At 38.6% G+C, this 20,223-nt stretch overlaps 3 protein-coding genes and 1 long non-coding RNA gene across 4 annotated transcripts; 3 read left to right on the top strand and 1 right to left on the bottom strand.

The window, feature by feature from the left end:
• Positions 1–2,454: 2,454 nt before the first annotated feature.
• Positions 2,455–9,933, top strand: LOC102720786 (magnesium transporter MRS2-A, chloroplastic). Its single transcript, XM_040522607.1, has 13 exons — positions 2,455–2,968; positions 3,580–3,652; positions 3,852–3,922; positions 4,761–4,846; positions 4,952–5,042; positions 5,629–5,697; positions 6,505–6,585; positions 6,667–6,832; positions 7,264–7,309; positions 7,395–7,475; positions 9,091–9,173; positions 9,289–9,332; positions 9,437–9,933. Exons 1-13 carry the CDS (start codon positions 2,567–2,569, stop codon positions 9,530–9,532), a joined length of 1,389 nt encoding a protein of 462 aa, XP_040378541.1. The 5' UTR covers positions 2,455–2,566; the 3' UTR covers positions 9,533–9,933.
• Positions 9,934–11,734: 1,801 nt separating this feature from the next.
• LOC102721067 (glucosamine inositolphosphorylceramide transferase 1-like) lies at positions 11,735–14,805 on the top strand. The gene is made up of 4 exons (XM_040522355.1): positions 11,735–12,053; positions 12,180–12,302; positions 12,568–12,735; positions 12,988–14,805. The coding sequence occupies exons 1-4, from the start codon at positions 11,799–11,801 to the stop codon at positions 14,665–14,667; spliced, it is 2,226 nt and encodes a 741-aa protein (XP_040378289.1). The 5' UTR covers positions 11,735–11,798; the 3' UTR covers positions 14,668–14,805.
• A 75-nt stretch (positions 14,806–14,880) lies between these two features.
• On the bottom strand, positions 14,881–17,107 carry LOC102714440. The gene is made up of 5 exons (XM_006650353.3): positions 16,696–17,107; positions 16,412–16,545; positions 15,659–15,806; positions 15,435–15,541; positions 14,881–15,344 (listed from the first exon to the last, which is right to left on the bottom strand). The coding sequence occupies exons 1-5, from the start codon at positions 17,015–17,017 to the stop codon at positions 15,303–15,305; spliced, it is 753 nt and encodes a 250-aa protein (XP_006650416.1). The 5' UTR covers positions 17,018–17,107; the 3' UTR covers positions 14,881–15,302.
• Positions 16,481–17,615, top strand: LOC121053890. The gene is made up of 3 exons (XR_005811392.1): positions 16,481–16,567; positions 16,654–16,794; positions 17,328–17,615. It is a non-coding gene; the product is annotated as an uncharacterized LOC121053890 (long non-coding RNA).
• Positions 17,616–20,223: the final 2,608 nt, after the last annotated feature.

A 20,223-nucleotide genomic window follows, 5' to 3' on the forward strand; every position in this document is an offset into this window, starting at 1 on the left:
TTAAATAAGGAGATTGAATGGATGAGAGGTATGTAGGGGTAAAATAGATAGAGATTTGAATATGAGATGATTGATTTGGCAAATAACTCCACAAATATACTTTTTACGGGACAAATTTGAATTTCAGAAAATCACTTATTATGGGACATAAGGGTATGTTCAATGACAGAGCCTATCGGGCTCTATCTCAAGCTACGCTAGCGAAAAAAAATTTCTCATATAAAGTACAATATCTCAAGCTGACTAATTAATTTCTCGTTCGTATTCCATCTGGTCGGCTAGTACACGTATAAAACATATTTTCTGGTTGTCTTCTCGTTTTATGCTTAAAGAGTTGATGTTTTACTGACTTCATACAAAACAACTCATTTTCTCTCATCTATCGTATCTCTCTTCTACATTAGGGAGCATCTATCGTATCTCTCTTCTACGTTAGGGAGCATGTAACGATAGAGACGACAATAGAAACCCTTTATAAGTGCCATAATGAGTGCCAAGATACGACACATCCGGCCATTTTTTATGATTTCATACAAATATATGGTTTTCAAAAAGAACAAATAATTTTTTGTTTTGTTTTCTTTGTAGTACTAATTTGGTTGTCCGAAACACCAATGAACTTGGTAACTTTAGCAGCAAACCAAACAAAGCTTTAGCTAATAATACGATAAAACCAAACAAACACCCTGGTATAGTAGGCACGAACCTAAGAGCATATTCAAGAGTAACTTCCAAAACCTTTGTATTAAGTCCATTCAAAAAAATAGGCATAAAAAATTACCATCTCCTCCAAAAGAGGCCTGAAATTGAATAATTTGTATTAGGAATACATATTTCTGACCTAAACTTAGTATATGAGAGAGCTGATTTTAAGTATACATAAATATTGGTGATAAACTTAGAAAACTGTTTTGAGATATGCTTTATAACCTAATTCTCAAAATTCAATTTATATGATCAATTTTAGACACCTCTTGAAGATATTTTTTTTAGAAACAGATACGATAAGGCCAGTATATGGTGGAAATAGGTCTCGGTCGAAAACTCTGGATATTTGCATGGTAGTTATTTGGATAATTTCAGAAAAAAGTTCCATACTAACACATACTTTATGCCCATACATATTATCCCAATTCATTTACCAGATTTTTATTTTTAAATGTGGTATCTTACTAAAAAAATACATGTAGTGCAGTAATATTACCTTCTTGTTTTATTTTAGACTTGAATAGTAAAATATTAATTTGTGATTTTAAGAGACAACTTTGTATTTTTAATTCTAAATTTAAATTTATTGAATTTGGGAAAAATAAAGTAAAACCATGGTAGTAAAACTAAAGACTCATGTTATTTATGATGAGTTGATGACCTATTTTATTTAATATAGATTGTCAAATATGATCTTCTATCATAATAATAGAATATATTTATAGTAATTAGATATTTATTTGTATAAAGCCAACTAAAGCTATTAGTTTGTACTAGTCTATATGATATATCCACATGTATATATGATGGCTAATTTTTTTTAAAAAAATCTTAAAAAATAAACAAGAAATTTATAAGCGAAAGGGCATTGCCAATTTTTTTTAGAAAAAAAAATCTTGACTTACTTTTTGATAAACAAGAAATTTATAAGCGAAATGGCCTGTAGCTTAGTGGTTACAAGGGGCCTTAGTAGCACCTAAGGTGCTGGGTTCGACTTATGATTGGATTCTAGGATTTTCTAACGAGTTTGTGCTTTCAGGGGTATGCTGGGTTCGACTTATAATTGGAGCGAATATTCTAGGATTTTCTAACGGGTTTATGCTTTCAGGGGTATGCGCTATCCCCGCTGATCAGGCTTTGGAGATACTTAAGGGTAGAGTAGCTCGTTACATGTGCTTTTATATTTATATTCTGATGAATATTCGTTATTGCATCCGTGCCTATTCATATTTGATATATATATATTTGATAATATCTGGTTATATTTTTTTATCTTGGTTTTTATTCTAAATACGAAAAATATATAAAAACAATTCAGTTTCTATCCTGTCTTTGTCCCGGACTACAATCACATAAGACCATGCATAGTGCGGTAAGCTGACGCATGGTTTCATCCCACCAGCTCAAAAATTCTCCTCCAACTCAGCTGCCCTATAGAGCTCTCGTCTCCGCACTGTGCATGCCCTCTGTTCCGATCTCCAGTAACTTCTCTCTCGCATCCGTGGCCGGAGAAAGACGACGAAACGGACGAACAGCTGGCAGCCCATCCCGCCATGAAATCCCTCCTCTCCGGGCCCCACCAGCCAGAATAAGCAACGGACAGACGTCAGCACAGCTCGGACCATCCCCGCCCGTCGGATCCGTGATCGGACGGTCCAGATCCCCCCGCTCGCGCGAGCCCGCACAGCCACCAACCCAGCTACTGGATAGCATTTCCCCCCTCTCTCCTCTTCCCGCCCCGCTTCGTCCTCCTCGTCCTCCTCCCCTTTGAGAAGCGAGATCCCCAAACAGAGCGAGCGAAGCAGCTGCCACCTCGCCGCCGGCCGCGCGCGTGGATGCCCCCGCGGAGCCCGCGCCCATGGCGTCCGTTTCGTCCGCGTCGTACCCGTCGCAGGCCGTCCTCCTCCTCCTCCGCCTGCCGCTCCAGCCCGCCGGAGGCGCGTGCCTCCGCTGCCGCCGCGCGCAGAGGAAGGAGCCTGTGCTCGTTCCGCCGTTAGGGATCTCCTGCGGCGGGGCGCGGAGTGCGGGGGCCGGGCTCCTGCTGCCGCTGCCTGCGCTGCGGGCGGCCGAGGGGAAGGACGGGCGGGCCGTGACCAAAGAGGATGAGGCGGCGGCGGCGGTGGAGGAGGAGGAAGAGGAGGAGGTGAGGAGGGAGGAGGGTAAGCCAGGAGACGATGGGTCCCGAGAGGCTGCGGCGAGGGGGTCGGGGCGGTTCTCCGCGGACTACATCTCGCTAGGCATCAGGGAGCCCGTTTACGAGGTAACCGATCAAGCGCCTTGGAATGGTTAACTGTACATTGGATACGTGATGATCGTGCATCAGCTAACTTCTGCTCTTATTCACAATTATGAATTGCAATAGCTCATGTTTTAGGGTCTTATAAGGTCAATTCAACAAGCCAGATTGAAATATTGTAATTGATCATTGCCAGTCCAATCGTTTTTGTTTTTCTTACAAAGCAGTATCAATGTGATCTAACTTCAAACAAAATCAATGTGAATCCATATGAAGAAATAATATATACTTTTATGCTCGATTAATCCAAATGTTGCAACTTTGAATGCCGAGTACTGGTTCATGCTAAATGGCTCTTTTCGTTAGTGCAGATTTTTTTTACAAGTCATTGAGAGTTATGCTCCTTATTGAGAATATTCTTTTTACAAGCTAAAATGATCATGTGTATCCTAGATGCATAGGCTGAGGATGTAATCATCTTCCTTATATAAAACAAATCTGCAACTTATACGCTAATTTGATTCATGCATATGTAAAAACAGGGTTTTTTCGGAATGAAATGCTTATTACATAATTTGGGACTCACAGCATTGCAAGATGCAAATTAACTTTCCCCGATAACAAATTTTACTCAGGTGATAGAAGTGAAATCTAATGGGAGGATGTCTACAAAAAAAATAAGCCGGAGGCAGCTGTTGAAATCGAGTGGTATGTAGAAAATAATGTCTCTCAAGCACTTTGAATTGTTTAGTCTGTACCAAGCTCTCATATAGTGCTACTGCACATGTACTTGATAATTAACTGGAAATAATTTAAAAATGTCATCATTTTATGTCATTTTTGCTCATTCTTGTGATTGTCAAGAACATTGACAGTATTTCTGCTGACTGTCAACTTTTTCTTACAGGCCTCCGTCTACGAGATACCAGAAGCGTTGATCCTTCACTGTGGCTAATGAATTCAATGCCTTCCCTGCTGGTAATAAAATACTTTCAACAATTAATTATGCAGATTTTCCTTTGTTTATGTTACCCATGTTTTGTATAACTTCAGGGCTTGTTCGGTTTGGAGGAATTTTAGCCCATAGGAACAGGAAAAGTAGAGGAATAGATGCATGCACACACCAATCCATAGGAATTTTTCCGAGAGGTTGGAGTGGATGTAAATTTTTCTTTGTTTTCTTTCTACAACTGGTAGGAAAAAAAATTCCTTTGGTTTTCTATACTTCATTCCTACAAACCAAATAATACTAATATGAATTATTCCTTAGGAATCCAAATCCTTTGTTTTTATCCAAAATGACTGAGCCCTCAGTTACACAAACAATGGAATCATTGTTAATAATTGTTTATGTGCAAGAGTCTGTTGAGATAATATAATTGTTCTGTTACAAGTATCACGGGTTGCCTGCCAAAATTACCTGATGTTATTATAGCAGATCGCAGAGTGCACATATTGTTTCATTCAAAGATAAAAGTAAAGAAAACGTTTAAGTTGATCATAGTAATTCTGCAATTGTTTCCAGCTCAAGTTTTGTTTAGCTGTCTATTTCAGCAACCTGCACTGTAATTTTGTTGAATCTTGGCAACTGCTGTTCATTACTATGCTTGATACACCGAGAACATTTGTATATATCTTTTCCCTGTAAATTTCCATATCAATATATTTGAACCTTGTGTTTGCATGGCTACAATTTATGCAGAAATTATTATTTTGTTTACTCCTGTATTTTTGCAACTGTTTGCCTTGTCAACCTGCTCTACTATTCATGTGCTTCACAGTTCAGCATATTTGCTTCTATGTCCATTTCATATAGGTCCGTGAACAAGCCATATTAGTCAATCTTGGTTCCTTGCGAGCAATTGCTATGCATGAGCGTGTTCTTATATTCAACTACAACAGGTCAGTTTGTGCACTTGTCATTTTATTATAAATTATATTTACTTGGTGAACTTTTTATTACTATTGTTACAAAACTTATCAATTATTTTTTTCTAACTTGAGTAGCCCAGGAGGAAAGGCATTTTTAGACTCATTGCTACCACGGTTAAATCCAAGAAACATCAATGGTGGACCAGCAATGCCATTTCAACTTGAGGTAACAGACATATAGATACCCTTGTATTAGTCCATATTTGTGATCTGGAACAGTCTTAATATGATGATATGTTCTCTTGTCGATTTGATTTCATATCTATTTGCCTCCATGGGAAGTTTACTTTGTTTTCAACTCACAAAGGAATAGGTAATTCAGGGGGCCTCAGGAGGCTGCATGAGATGCTTCAATCTGTTCATAAATACATTATACTTTCAACAGACAACTCATTTAGCACATCTATAAGTATTTCTTATTAAAACAAGGCTATATGTGCAGCACCACAGGAGTTGATTAGTTGATTACTCATCCATGATTTTTCTTAATTTCTCTTAACAGTCGAATGGAATCTTTAACAGGAATAAGGTTATCATCTTTAATTTTAAAAGTTCATTGTGACTGTATAATATCCTTTTTGATCTATTTAGTTATTATTTTAATTCATTTGACAGATATTGCTGACAAAATATTCCATTTTAGCATTTATCAATGTGCCATGATATTCTTTGCATTTTTCACCCAGTCAAGAGTGCCATCCTCCTGTCAAATACTGGGCCAAGATGATCTGATAGCCTTCTCTTATATTCAGGTTGTCGAAGCTGCACTGCTTTCTAGAATACAAAGGTTGGAGCAAAGGTTAATGCATATTGAGCCTCGTGTGAGTGTCAGAAAATTCCCTGCTAGCTGTATTGTTCATCTTGTACCAGATTGTATATAATGATGTTGTTAGTTCTTTATGGCGCATACTCAATTTCTGGAGCATGTCTAATATGCTGTCAATAGGTGACAAGACATTTACGGATTCCTGTTCTTGACCTCTATTTCCTTGAATTTCAACCTTGAATTTCATTCAAGGTACATATATACAGAACTCAACAAATAATAATGCCACTTCTTTCCATGTCCTGCATCTTAAACAATTCCTCTGGCGTTTAGAAGCCCCTGACTGCAGAGTTGCAAGCCTTCCTCTATTTTTCTACACACCTTTGCCAAATGGAATAGTTAGAGCACTGGATCTTCACATAAGTCAACTGTACAAACACTTTGGCGTGAACCCTTTCTAGAGTTGATGTGTACCTCTTATTTATCAATGAAATGAGGCAGGGCCTTTGCCTTTGTTTAAAGGAAAAGAACTGAACAAATCATAAGAGATTGTTAACACCTAACTTTTTTTGCTGAGCACTTATACTAAGTTTAGCGCTAGAGACTAAGGACTTTCTAAGTCCCTTCAATACAAGTGCCATGCCACGTGATCACTGCAGATTCCACATTTTTATAGCAAATAGTCAGAAAGAGTCCTACCAAGCTTACCTTGCATTTTTCATGTGGTGATTTAGGTTTTATTGTGTTTTTGTGTTTATGTTTCAGTCATGTATTGACTACTAAGAACCTGCATATGGTCAAATTGACTATATTTGAAATATATAACTGAAAATAATAGTGGATATTGTGGTTTACATCTCAGGTGGGTGCTTTACTTGAAGTTCTACCAAATCGGTTGACAGCTGATGTGTTGGAGCAGCTTCGTCTAAGCAAACAGGCATTGGTATTAAAGCTGCACTTCAGAATCATTTTCTGGACTAGTTTCTCAAGTTTAATTTTCTCTTGTCTCTATTCATGTGTCAAGGTTGAGCTGGGTTCACGAGCAGGTGATCTCAAACAAATGCTTATTGATCTCCTAGATGATCCTCATGAAATCCGTCGCATATGCATAATGGGAAGAAATTGCACGCTTGACAGATTGAGTGATGACATGCAGTGCTCCGTTCCTTTAGAGAAGCAGATTGCTGAAGGTACAAATTGATTTCACCTGTGGGACTCTATCTTTCGGAGACATCTTACTGCCTTAATGGACATTTTCATTTCCAATTTACACGTCATGTGCAGAATTCACAAGCAGTTGTGCTTACTTAGCTCTTAGTCTATGTAATTATTGCCATTTAATTAGTACTAGGATAACATCATACCGTGCTTGATTTGGCACACTCTTTGGAGCATTTGTTGAAAATAAGGAACTATAATTGTCAAATATTTCAAAAAAAGTAAGGAACCCAGTCAAACAAAATGGAAGTATAGTATTGTTCAATTAAATGTATTTATCTATGCTTTTTTTTTGCAGTGACTGGGATTTTTATAGCAATTTTCTAACTTGCAGTCCATTATTTGTCAGTAGTTAAGTTAACTGTTTAATTTTGTTTCATATGTATTTTTTTTGTTTTAACAGAAGAAGAGGAAGAAATTGAAATGCTGTTGGAAAATTATCTTCAAAGGTATTCCGCTGGAATACAGATTTTTGGGTTCATGTTTCTTTCTTGCAGACCTTCATTGTATTCTATTGTGAATTCTTACCGTCAGATGTGAATCAATCCATGGTCAAGCAGAGAGACTTCTTGATTCTGCAAGAGAAATGGAAGATTCAATCGCAGTTAACTTAAGGTCTGTCTATTCTCAGAGACTACATGATCTTTAAAAGTTTAGCTTCATGAATGTATGTGTTCTTATAATTTACATGTACGAATTTTTTGCTCCTTAATATAATTGGAAATTAAAAAATATATACATGTAAATGTGAATTTTAATACAGGCTATGTTTTGAATTTAATAAATGTTCTAAAATGACAACCAAACATAAATACTACTCCCTCTGTCTAACAATATAATAAGGATGTTTGGGTTCCTTTTTTTTTTGAGAAATTAAGGTTGAGAAAAAGGAGGGTTGTGATTGGTTGAGATGGGGAGGTGGGAAAATTAGATGAGGGATGGTTGTGATTGGTTAGCATGAGGACGTAGGTGGGGATGTCCTTATATTGTTGGTCAAAATTTAAACTCTATATGTCCATATATCACGGAGGAAGTAGTTCAACCAGAAAATCAACCATTGTTTTCTATTCTGTTATATTTTAAATCATGTGCATGGTCCATAATTTGTTTAATGCTATGAAGTCAATCCAACATGGACTAAAATGGTCTTTGCTTTGCAAGCCCTGCATTTAAACAGCAATTGCATGTCATTTGCTGCCTCAACTGTTTTAGCTGCAACTATTTCTTTGTGAACCCTGCATCTGAGAGACCGAATCCAACTGTACTTATCATAAAGCTAGTATGCCTGCATCGAGGAGATCATGTAGTAGCCTTTCAGCAAAAAACAATTGGGAAATATGTTCTCCAATTTGAGCTGATGAATAGCACGAGACTATGAGCATGGTATTTTCATGGTTTGCAACCAGTGAATGCAGTAACTGAGCTTGAGTGAAAAATCAAGGGGAGACAAAAAGAACAATATACAAACCCATTATTTTTGAAGTGTAAAAACATATTACTACTGTGTTGTATGATTTACAGCCATCAGATAAATAATTATCTTTCACATATTGGCATTACAACCTAACTACAATTTACATCACTACAAATGGATACTGTAGATTCTTACCTTCTGAGACTAACAAGAGCAAACAGTACACTCCAAATATCCTAACATAGATGAAATTAAGGAAGCAAATGCAAGATTTATTAGTGAGGCTATACCAATTAAGATGCACCAACTTTGTACTGCATGCATAGTACTAGTATCAAAATATTGGAAGTGTTCTTTTGTGGACTGGGAGCATGATCTAGGTGGTGGCCTCCATTATCCTCCATTCTTTAGTATTCTGTGGTTTGGGAGTGTTCGCAGTTCATGGTGTTGTCTACCTTGTAACATAAAAAATCCAACACTATATTTTGGGTTGCAATTATGAAAGCATAATCAGAGAAAAAAAAGACAGAACTTCTCGAGTCCTTAAAAGTGCACACACTTAATTTTGTTGAACAGATTCAGGATGAACTTGAAATGATGAGAATTGGTCTTGGTATAAGGTGGCATGTTCCTGCCTCTCAGCCTCTTTATTCATGTAGCATACAATCCCAATAAACTATTTGAGAATTGTGGGATCTTATTCGTTTTGTAGGATGTGAAAATTTACGTAGCTAACATGCTCAACATCACAAAGATTTCATAAATTAAGGGTCTTATTTATCCTTACTAACACTGCCACACTGGGCATCCTTACAGCTCGCGGAGACTCGAAGTAAGTAGAGTTGAGTTGCTTCTTCAGGTTGGAACATTTTGCGTTGCAATAGGAGCATTAATTGCAGGTATAAACATCTGTCTGCGCTTTTTGTTTCTAGTGAATTTTCAAATTTTAGTTCCTACGTGGCACTCTTATTCTCGACGTAATGCCATAACTGAACCGTGGATCTGTTTCTGTAGGAATATTTGGCATGAATCTTAAATCATACCTCGAGACAAACGCGGTATAGCATTGCATCCTTGAGTTTCAATTCTGCTTTTATGCTATGTACTGGCACTTCCTGTGGTCGATATAGCATGAGTTGACGATGAGTTTGTTTTGGAGCAGTGGGCATTTTGGGCGACGACCGGTGGAATAGTAGTTGGAGCGGTAGCTGGATTTTTCATCATGTACTCTTACCTAAAGACTAGAAAGATATTGTAAACCCTGTAGCATATGTACTCCTAGGACTGTAAATAATTTGATTTTGATCCCATTTGGAAAGTCATTGCTGGAGGCACACGTACGTACAGACTCCAGAGGCTAAGATTGCTTTGGTGCGGCGACGATTCTGAACTTTGGACCGATCGTTTGCTGCACGCGTGAGGAAGCTTAACAGCCTAGCACCATAGCATGTTTTGGATCTTTTACTTAAAACCTTTGTGATTTCATGATTGCATTTGATGAGAGGCTGAGTGGTGGAAATCTAGATTGATCGATGTTACTGGTTTCCTTTGAGTGGTGGAAATCCACTTTGTCCTGCGTCGACATGTTCATGGATTTACCCTTGTGTTTTCACTTCCGTACCAAATATAGGTCTGGTTGGAAAAATTGTTGGTCCCATCTTTTTTTGTTTATTATAAGTATAAGTGAAACGGTTAATTAACGATTGAAAAATAATTTTAGATAAAACTTTTATATATGAGTTCTTAATGATCTAAGAACAAAGCCTGAAAAATAAATTGCAATGAAACATTTCAAGATCAACTTCAGTTTTAAGTTTAAAAATTTAAATTTTGTCTTATGAATATAAGTATAAATGAAATAAATTGGTAACAAAGTTATACACATATGATTCAATCACCATATCATATAGAGAAACATGTACATTGTTTGCGTGTTCGGAATAAATTACATTGATAAATCTTAGCATATCTTAACTATTTTAAATATAGAAGTACAGTTGTCCTACTTGTACCTCTCCAACGCTTCGTAGACTGCACATCCCATCATGATAAAAACACTCCATTTCGGTCTTGTTTAGATTGAAAAACATTTTACAAAAATATCACATCAAATTTTTGACACATATTTAAAGTATTAAACGTAATCTAATTACAAAAAATTTCAGATTCTGCCTAGAAACCACGAGACGAATCTTTTGAGTCTAATTAATCCGTCATTAGCACATGTTGGTTACTGTAGCACTTATGGCTAATCACGTCGTGATTAGGCTCAAAAGATTCGTCTCACGATTTCCCCCATAACTGTGTAATTAGTTTTAATATTCATATATATTTAATGTTTCATTTAGATATGTAAAGATTCGATATGATCTTTTTGACAAAAGTTTTTGGCAACTAAACAGGGCCTTCTTTTATAGGTTTAAATTATGATCGTATAGCCTACCCTCGTAGTCAGTCATATATAGATATATTAAATATACTAGTATTGTAAATTTGTAATACTTAGCCTAATAAATATATACCGATCATAACATCTCGGTTATGGCTCGAGCTCCAAATGAGATGAATCTAAGCTTGTGGCTAAGCTTGCGAGCCTCGTCGAGCCGAGTTCCAGCTTCAAATGAAGTCTAATAGTATATTTTCTTATTGTTTATTTGTATTAAATAAACAACTAGTTAATTAAATAGGTTAACTATATATATCCACTTGATACATTAGCATAGGTTGTTATTATATATTTACCATGTTCCTTTTACTCCTATTCCTTCCATTAGTATAATTAAGTAGAAATTATTTATGAATTATCCTTAAAATATGCATTATATTGCTCACGACCAATATTAAGATGTTGGGACAATTATAAATTTATCATTGGTTTATAATATTACTGTAAAGTTGCCACTAAAAATTTACAGAAAATATCATTAGAATCATCATTCCAGTGTGGCATCCCTGTAATTTAGATTTCATAGACACGATTCAATCTCACTGTAGCTCGGCTGGCTGGTTGATAGACCTAAGGCGCTGTTTAGTTTGTAAAAAGATTTTAAAAAACATCACATCAAAACTTTAAACACACATTTAAAGTATCAAACGTAGTCTAATTACAAAATAAATTTTAGATTCCACCTAGAAAACGCGAGACGAATCTTTTAATGTAATTGATCCGCCATTAGCACATATTAGTTACTGTAGCACTTATGGCTAACCACGTCCTAATTAGGCTCAAAAGATTCGTCTCACTGTTTCCCTGTAACTGTATAATTAGTTTTAATATTTATATATATTTAATGCTTTATTTAAATATATAAAAATTCGATGTGATGTTTTTGAAAAAAAATTAAATATCGGATGCGTCCTCCCATCAACCCGTCCCATGCGACCGATTCGTCGACGCGCCGCGCCGCTCCTTCACGAACGCCGCGCGACACGTCTATGGAACGGAGCCGCAGAACGAACGGGCAGGGTAGGGGTAGTCAGGGAGCGAAGCACACGTACGTGGCGCTCGCCATCTCGAACCGCCAATGGCGTCGTCCCCGCCGCGGCCGGCGTCGGCGGCCGCGCATCGCCGGCGCATCCAGGCCCCGCCGCCGTCCGCGGTGGCCTACCTTTCCGCGGCGGTCGCGCTCCTCGTCCTCGCTGCCGTCGCGTTCTCCCGCGCCGGCCCCAGCTTCCCGCACCCGCCCGCCACCCGCCGCTGCCGCCCCGACGCCGAGGGCTCCTGGTCCGCCGGAGTCTTCCTCGGCGACTCCCCGTTCTCTCTCGAGCCCATCGAACACGTAACTATACTCCCTGAAAACGCGAGCTCCTCCTGCTAGGTTTCGGTGCGCGTGGCGTGGGTGGGGTGTGCCGATTAGGCGCGGCTCTGAACGATGCAACACTTGGTCGGTCTCTGTGCTTTGCAGTGGGGGATCTCGAAGGCTGACGGCGCCGCGTGGCCTGTGGCGAACCCGGTGGTGACGTGCGCCGACGTGGAGGAGTCCGGGTTCCCCAGCAGTTTCGTCGCCAAGCCCTTCCTCTTTCTCCAGGTTCGAAGCAGCTAGTTATCTGTATTGTTCATTCCTTCGCGTAGGCAACCTGTAGTGGCATTGAATTTTCATCTCTCCAAATCAGCTATCTGTCTGATATCTGACGATACAAATATATTATCTTCGATGTCACACTTATGCGTGTGTCGAAATTTAGAGGGGAAATTAAACTCATGTCCCTGTTTGCGCGATCATGGTGATCACATATCTTCCCAGTAGTGTCTTGCATCCAGCCTTGAGGAACGAGATACTAAATTGTTTTCAGGGGGATGCCATCTATTTGTTCTTTGAGACGAAGAATCCCATAACATCACAAGGCGACATTGCTGCTGCCGTGAGCAAGGACGCCGGGGCAACGTGGCAGCAGTTGGGAGTAGTGTTAGATGAGGAATGGCATCTTTCGTACCCATATGTGTTTAGCTACAAAAACAAGGTAAATATTTCATTCACATGAACCTATACAATAATTCATCCGTTTCATATTATAAGATGTTTTAGTACTACCTAGATTTATCCATGAATCAATGAATATTTTTTATACATGTGTTTAGAATTATTAGCATTCAAATGAGTTTAGGGAAGATGAAAACATCTTATAATGTGAAACAGAGCTAATACTGATCTTGATGTATAAATTGCTATTGCAATCATTCTTAGATACACTTCTACTTGCTTAACTGCACAGGTTTATATGATGCCCGAAAGCAGTAAGAATGGCGATCTTCGTCTGTATCGTGCATTAGATTTTCCACTTAAATGGAAAATGGACAAGGTCCTTTTGAAGAAGCCACTGGTAGATTCAGTCATCGTAAAATTCCAGGGTCCCTATTGGCTCCTTGGAACAGATTTAAGTTCTAATGGTGCAAAACAGAATAAAGAGCTCAGTATTTGGTACAGCAATTCTCCACTTGGTCCTTGGATCCCGCACAAGCAGAATCTGATTCATACAACAGGCAACAGGTTAGGTGCTAGAAATGGAGGCAGGCCATTCATTTACAATGGCAATCTCTATCGTGTTGGTAAAGGCCAAGGGGGTGGGTCTGGCCATGGTATCCAGGTGTTCAAAGTTGAAGTCCTAAAGCCAAATGAATACAAAGAAGTTGAGGTCCCGTTTGTGATCAACAAGCAACTCAAGGGCCAGAATGCGTGGAATGGAGCACGCTCCCATCACCTTGATGTCCAGCAGCTTCCATCAGGTCAGCTTTGGATTGGGGTAATGGATGGTGACAGAGTACCTTCAGGTGACGCATTTCACCGTCTGACCACAGGTTACATGCTTTATGGAGTTGTTCTTATACTAGTTCTTCTTCTTGGTGGACTTATTGGTGCAATTAACTGTGCCTTACCACTCAGATGGTGTCTCCCGCATACTGAGAAAAGGAGTGGGCTCTTCAATGTAGAGCAGAGGTTCTTTCTGTACCATAAGCTATGCTCTCTGATTTCCAATTTGAGCAAACTGGGATCTCTTATTGGTGGAAGGATTAACTACAGAACATGGAAAGGGAAAGTTTATGTAGTTGTAGTAGTGTTAATTTTAGTGGTTGTAACATGTGTTGGAACTCACTATATCTATGGAGGCAATGGTGCAGAAGAACCATATCCAGTCAAGGGCAAGTACTCACAGTTCACATTGTTGACTATGACCTATGATGCCCGTCTTTGGAATCTGAAGATGTTTGTGGAGCATTATTCCAAATGTGCATCGGTGAGGGATATTGTAGTGGTTTGGAATAAAGGGCAGCCCCCAGCTCAAGCTGAATTGAATTCAGTCGTTCCTGTTAGGATTAGAGTTGAGGATAAGAACTCTTTGAACAACAGATTCAATCTAGACAGTGAAATTAAGACAAGAGCTGTTATGGAGCTTGATGATGATATTATGATGACATGTGATGACTTAGAGCGTGGGTTCAAGGTGTGGAGGGAACACCCTGACAGGATAATTGGGTACTATCCACGCCTTTCCGAAGGCAGCCCACTGGAATACCGCAATGAGAGGTATGCTCGGCAACAAGGACGTTATAACATGGTACTGACAGGCGCGGCATTTATGGATCACGGTGTGGCCTTCAAGAGGTATTGGAGCAAGGAGGCTGAAGTAGGAAGGCAGATTGTAGACAGTTTCTTCAATTGTGAGGATGTCCTTCTAAATTTCTTGTTTGCAAATGCAAGCTTGACAAGCACAGTGGAGTATGTAAAGCCAGCTTGGGCAATTGATATGTCTAAATTCTCAGGAGTAGCCATTAGTCGAAACACACAAGCGCATTATCATGTTAGGAGCAAATGCCTTGCAAAATTTTCAGAAATGTACGGAAATTTAACTGATAAGAGGTTCTTTAACAGCCGAGGTGACAGCTGGGATGTATAGTGACACAATATTAGTGGATAGGTTTGTTCCTGAGACTCAAATAGATTGATTACCAAGTTTATTAATCGAGGAGGCAGGGGGATGACTAGATCGGGAGGAATTATGTAATTATTCAGCAATGTATCCTGTTGTGGTTCTGTAAGTTTAGCGTGCCCCTGCTGTACGTTTTCTATAGATGGTTTTTGGTGCTATTTCCTGTGCTTCCACTTATATTTTATAACTTAATTTATTTTGAGCTTTTAAATCATTATTCTAGTTGTCTCAGATTTGCAGTCTGCAATTATTGCAACTAAGCATGCAATTGCAACCGTGCCCCAGAACAAATGATTCAATCTCCTTCAGATTACCAGAGGTGTTGTGAACTTACTTCCTTTTTTTCTTTTGCAAATTTCTATATTACATGAATAAGTCAATTATTATTCACCAAAGAAGGATTTTTTGTACATGTATCAGATTTCGTTCAATGAGATATTGGTATGTACTTCATATCTGCAGTATCAATCAATCTGTTTTTCCTCCTCTTTCTGCTTAGCAAATAAGACCACTCCATTTCTTCCCGATGCAGTTCTAGCAATTTATGGTACAGTATTGAATTTTAATCTGTCATTGCTACAAGAAGTCATTCATCGCTAGAATCAGAACTTGCAGTTCTTCTTCAGGTAAATCACCAACTCTTGCTGAAACAAGCACAATGTGAGGGTTAATGCTCTATTTATATTTGATAATCACATTTATTTTCAGGGAGCTGAGTGTGATAATTTACTTACGATCAAGCAAAGAATTATGCAGCCTGCAGCTCCAGGGAAAAGGGCATACCAAAGTTGCAAATTGTGAAACTTTGGACCATCAATAAACAAGAGAGGCAAGCTTGCAGCTGCAATCATCATGGAAGAGGTGAGCTTTGCTATAATACATTTAAAGAGTAAAGTAGAAACACCATGTTGAGCACATCTAAAACACCAACATCCCTGTTTAAAGAAATATTATATACCTGGAGGGTGTGAGGCGCCTGTAATTGTCATGAATGCTATGGATGCAGAAAGAGCAGCACCTCTTGCCAACCAGCCAGGTCCAAATAAGGAAAGGGCTAACACACCAAATGCTGCACAGCCAATCTGGGCAACAAACATGTTGTATTTCTGCAAATTGTCAATTGCTAGTATTAGTACCGATTTCACATATGATTTTTTTTAAAAATAATTACTGCAGGACACTGGAGCATACGTTCGTCCAATCTCCAAAAAAAAAAAACAAATGGGAACACCTAATGATTTTACCACACTGAAAAATATTGCATAACTTTGCATCTACTTTTGCAGCTTAGCCTGGACTCATGACTACAGAGAGACATAGAGAAGCACGGTTTTAGCCAGTTCAACTAAGTTCTATGATCCATAGTTTCTCTTGATGCCAAGTTGTGGATACCCAGACATTTAGAGGTATTACAAATTTACAATTGCTAGTTGCTACACGCTGCTGATTTTTTCTAAGTAAAATTTGAAAGTCAGCTGACCATCTCAAGCATATTAATTTGAGAAACTAGCAAGTATGAAAATTTGCAAATTAATATAATCTGGGTCTTGTAATATCCAAGGTTACTGATCACGTTGTAAATAAAAATACAGTTAGACTATGAAAAAACAAAAAAAAAAGTTTAGGATATATTATGCCATCGTATTTCTTGTAATATGCAAGATTATTGTTTACGCTCTAAATAAACATGCAGTTAGATTAGACTATGAACCTTGGCTGCAGGTGAGCCTGGAGCAGTGAAAAGCACAGCGCAGACTGCTCCGAGGGGGGCAATTGTCAATGACACTCCCTTGTACGCCATCATCTGATCCATTCTTCCCAGCACTGCCATTGCTAGGAATGCACCTGTATATCATCAACATTTGGGGTAAATATTTCAGGGGCCACCGTCTTATCTGGAAAATTTATTGGTAAATCATCGAACTCTCGACGGTTTCATTTTCCTTTGTGAAGAAGCAAGAAGAAGAGGAGATTCAAAGACCAAGACTCACTCACCGGCAGAGGGCCAAAGAACATCGCTGACGCTGACGCCGCCAGGCGACGATGCCGGCGAGGCACCGGCGGCGGCGGCGCTGGCTTCCGCGACGACCACACGTAGGTCCTTCCTCCTGATCCTCCGGCTCAAGCCGATCTTTTGAGAAGGGAAGCGGCGGCTACCCTGCCTCCTGCCGCCGCCGCCGCCGCTGACTCGCAGGAGGACGGGTAGACATGGCATGTGGGAGTGGGACGCCGCTGCCAGACATTGCACCCTCCTTGCTCGTGCCAGGGCGTTGCTGCAACCGATGCCCAGCATCACCGGTTGCTGCAGCAACGCCATTCCTCTCTCTCTCTCTCTCTCCTCCGGGCTCTCTCTGTTTTCTCTTTCCCCAAGAAGCGCAGGTATTTAAATGGGCAGGATAAGGCGGCGTGAAGAGGAGATAGATAGGGTCAAGAGAGAGAGAGATGGCCTCTTGGGTGGGCGAGGAGAGAGGAGGACGTGAAGGCAAGGGAAGGCGGGCTTAGCTCTTCGGCGCCGTGGAGAGTCGCAGCTGTTGAGCCTAGAATATTACCAATAAACAAACACCACACTCCACTGTCAAGTGCATGCCTCCATGTTTGATTATTTTCTTCTTCCGTTTTGATCCCAGGTCATATACTGCCTGATTGGATCACCGCCGGCGAGGTCTGGATCCGTTGCTGCTGCTTGGCAGTTTCTTGCTGATCGCTAGCTGACCACAGCAGACTGTACCAACTCAATCTAATGTGTGGTCAGCGGTCACAAGTTTCACGGACATGAATCCGAAAGAAATCTCGCTGCTTGACTGCTTATGATTTTGCTACTTCATTAAGATCATTAGCAAGGCTGGCAAGTGCCGCAAAAAATCTCAAAGTCCCATCTTTTCCGTTTTTCCTATGATTATAATTCAAAATTTGAATTTTCTGCCTTTAATTTAGAGTATATTTTGAGGTTTTTTTATTGTAGTTTATTTTTAGCCTTAACTTTTAGATCATTAAAAACACATATATAAAAGTTTTATTCATGAAATTTTTATGGTCGGTAAATTTTACAGCCATATTAATGACTAGTTAAACATAGATAGTCAATATTGATTCTCGCCTTCAACTTTATGTTTTTCTTATACTTATAAGTCAGATTTTAAATTTTCAACCTTAAATCTGGAGTTGATTTTAGAGTTCTTTTCGCCAAAGTTTACTTTTCGGCGTAGCTTTTAGATCACTAAGAATATATATATATATATATATATATATATAATTATATATATATATAATTTTTATTCATAAATTATTTTTTGATTGCAAATATATCGTACTCCACATATATTTCTCCCCTCACAATATGGCTGTTTATCTATGCCCTGTACTTTTTGAATATTTGCTATCGCTATGCTTCTATCATTTGGTTTGCATATGTTTGTACTGGTGGGGTTGGTACCACATTTCACTAGTTCAGTGTGTGTGTGTTTCCGTCGTTGCCAACGGCAAAAAGGTCCGCAACAGACATCTGGTAACTCTGTTGAATTCTATTTTACCTGCATGTGCAAAGCCGATAATCTGGAGCCTGACATGCGCAAACCGCAGAGCAATTTGCCTGTTTTGAAATTATCTGCACGTGGAAAGCCGGGTGCCCGTAGCCCTGATTGTCATCGGGAGTCTGGACTCCCAAGAAGGAAAAAAATAAGGATAGAATCGGTACAGGAGTCAGGAGGCGGCTCTTCGGACCGACCAAAGTGGCAACTACTATAAACAAGCAGCGAATGATGGGCAGCAGTGTGTGCACTCCCGTGATTATCGTCGTGATGATTATGATAATCGGTCTAAACCTTAGGGCACAGTAACTATAAAACGTGGTTTGGTTCGGTAAAAATCACGAGAATTTAAATTTTTTTAAAAAATCATATATATCATGGTAATTATTATATTTTATTAAAAAATTAAAATTAAAATTGTGTGGTCTTTGTGCAATTATAGTTTATAATTATGGTATTGTGGATGCACAGCGCGGTTTTAGCTTACGAAACAGTAAGTGAAACTCTGGCTAGCAGTCTCATGCTCATGGTGGTGCAAATTAGGTACCGAAAGATGTTCGTGGCTGCAAAATTATTCCAAATTCAATTATTTGGCTCAAACTCAAATGAGTTGAACATCACTACCGTCGTTACTTCCACTGCTACTGGCCTTTTTTTTTGGGGGGGGGGGGGGGGGGGGCTAATGGTGATCGGAAACCTACGAACAGAACAAGAACTCTATCTTGCGTTACATGTCGCAAAAAAAGGATCTCTGAGGTTGTACTACTCCGACTCGGTCCAACGTAGGCAATAGTAATGCTTTGACTTTATATGCTTGCTCGAATCTCGCCAGTTCTTTATGTTTTTTTCATCAGAATATACGAGCAATCCCAGTTAGGTGGTGTTTAGTTTGCAAAATTTTTTTAAAAAAACATCACATCAAGTTTTCGGATATATATTTAAAGTATTAAACGTAGTCTACTTACAAAACAAATTTTAGATTCTGGCTGAAAACCGCAAGACGAATTTTTTGAGCCTAATTAATCCATCATTAGCACATGTTGGTTACTATAGTACTTATGGCTAATCACTTTCTAATTAGGCTCAAAAGATTTATCTCAAGATTTCTTCCGTAACTGTGCAATTAGTTTTTTGATTTATCTATGTTTAATGCTTTATTTAGGTGTCCAAAGATCTTTAAAAAATTTAGAACTAAACAAGGGCTTAGATTTGCAAGTTCTTAATTACTCCGGAGCCACCGAATCATGGTAGAGAAGAATAAAAATAATCCTCCAGTTAATGACGATCTGGGAATGTACAGCTAGCTGATTGACACCATATATTTTCCAGTTGTACTTATGCTTCTAAGCCTAAATTTGAATTTTTAACTCTAAATTTTTTCGGGTTTTTCACCGAGTTTTATTTCTAACTTTGGCTTTTAGATTGCTAAGAATACGTATATAAAAATCATTTATAAATTCTTTTTCATTTGCAAATATATCGTTTGGATTTTTTTAATGAAAAAACAGACAATCACCCTTTGAGTTTTTTACTGTATGTATGACCTGAATTCACGGAGCGAAGAGAGAAAACGATAAAATTTATACTTCTACTATTCTTATTTTATGTAAAAAGCACTCACAAATATATTTTATATTGTAAGACGTTTAGGCTATATATAGATTTATCTATAGTACCATATATATTGATTATATATATATATATATATATATATATATATATATATATAATCAATATATATATATATGTCTAGATTTATTAATATGTACGAAAATCTAGCAACTCTTACGAGGTCATATGTCATGAAATGACTATTTTACGGTTAACATTTAACAACACAAGCTAATAGCAAGTAGAATGCACTGATTACATATGCATATAGTTGTGGCTATTAGGTCTCCTTTCTATTACCATGTCTATTTCAAATATAGTCATCTTTAGTTTGAGTACATTTCAAATAAAAAGAGTTTATATATTATAATAGCTTGTTTAATGA

This window comes from Oryza brachyantha, chromosome 3, assembly GCF_000231095.2.
Source record: "Oryza brachyantha chromosome 3, ObraRS2, whole genome shotgun sequence".
Taxonomy (NCBI): domain Eukaryota; kingdom Viridiplantae; phylum Streptophyta; class Magnoliopsida; order Poales; family Poaceae; genus Oryza; species Oryza brachyantha.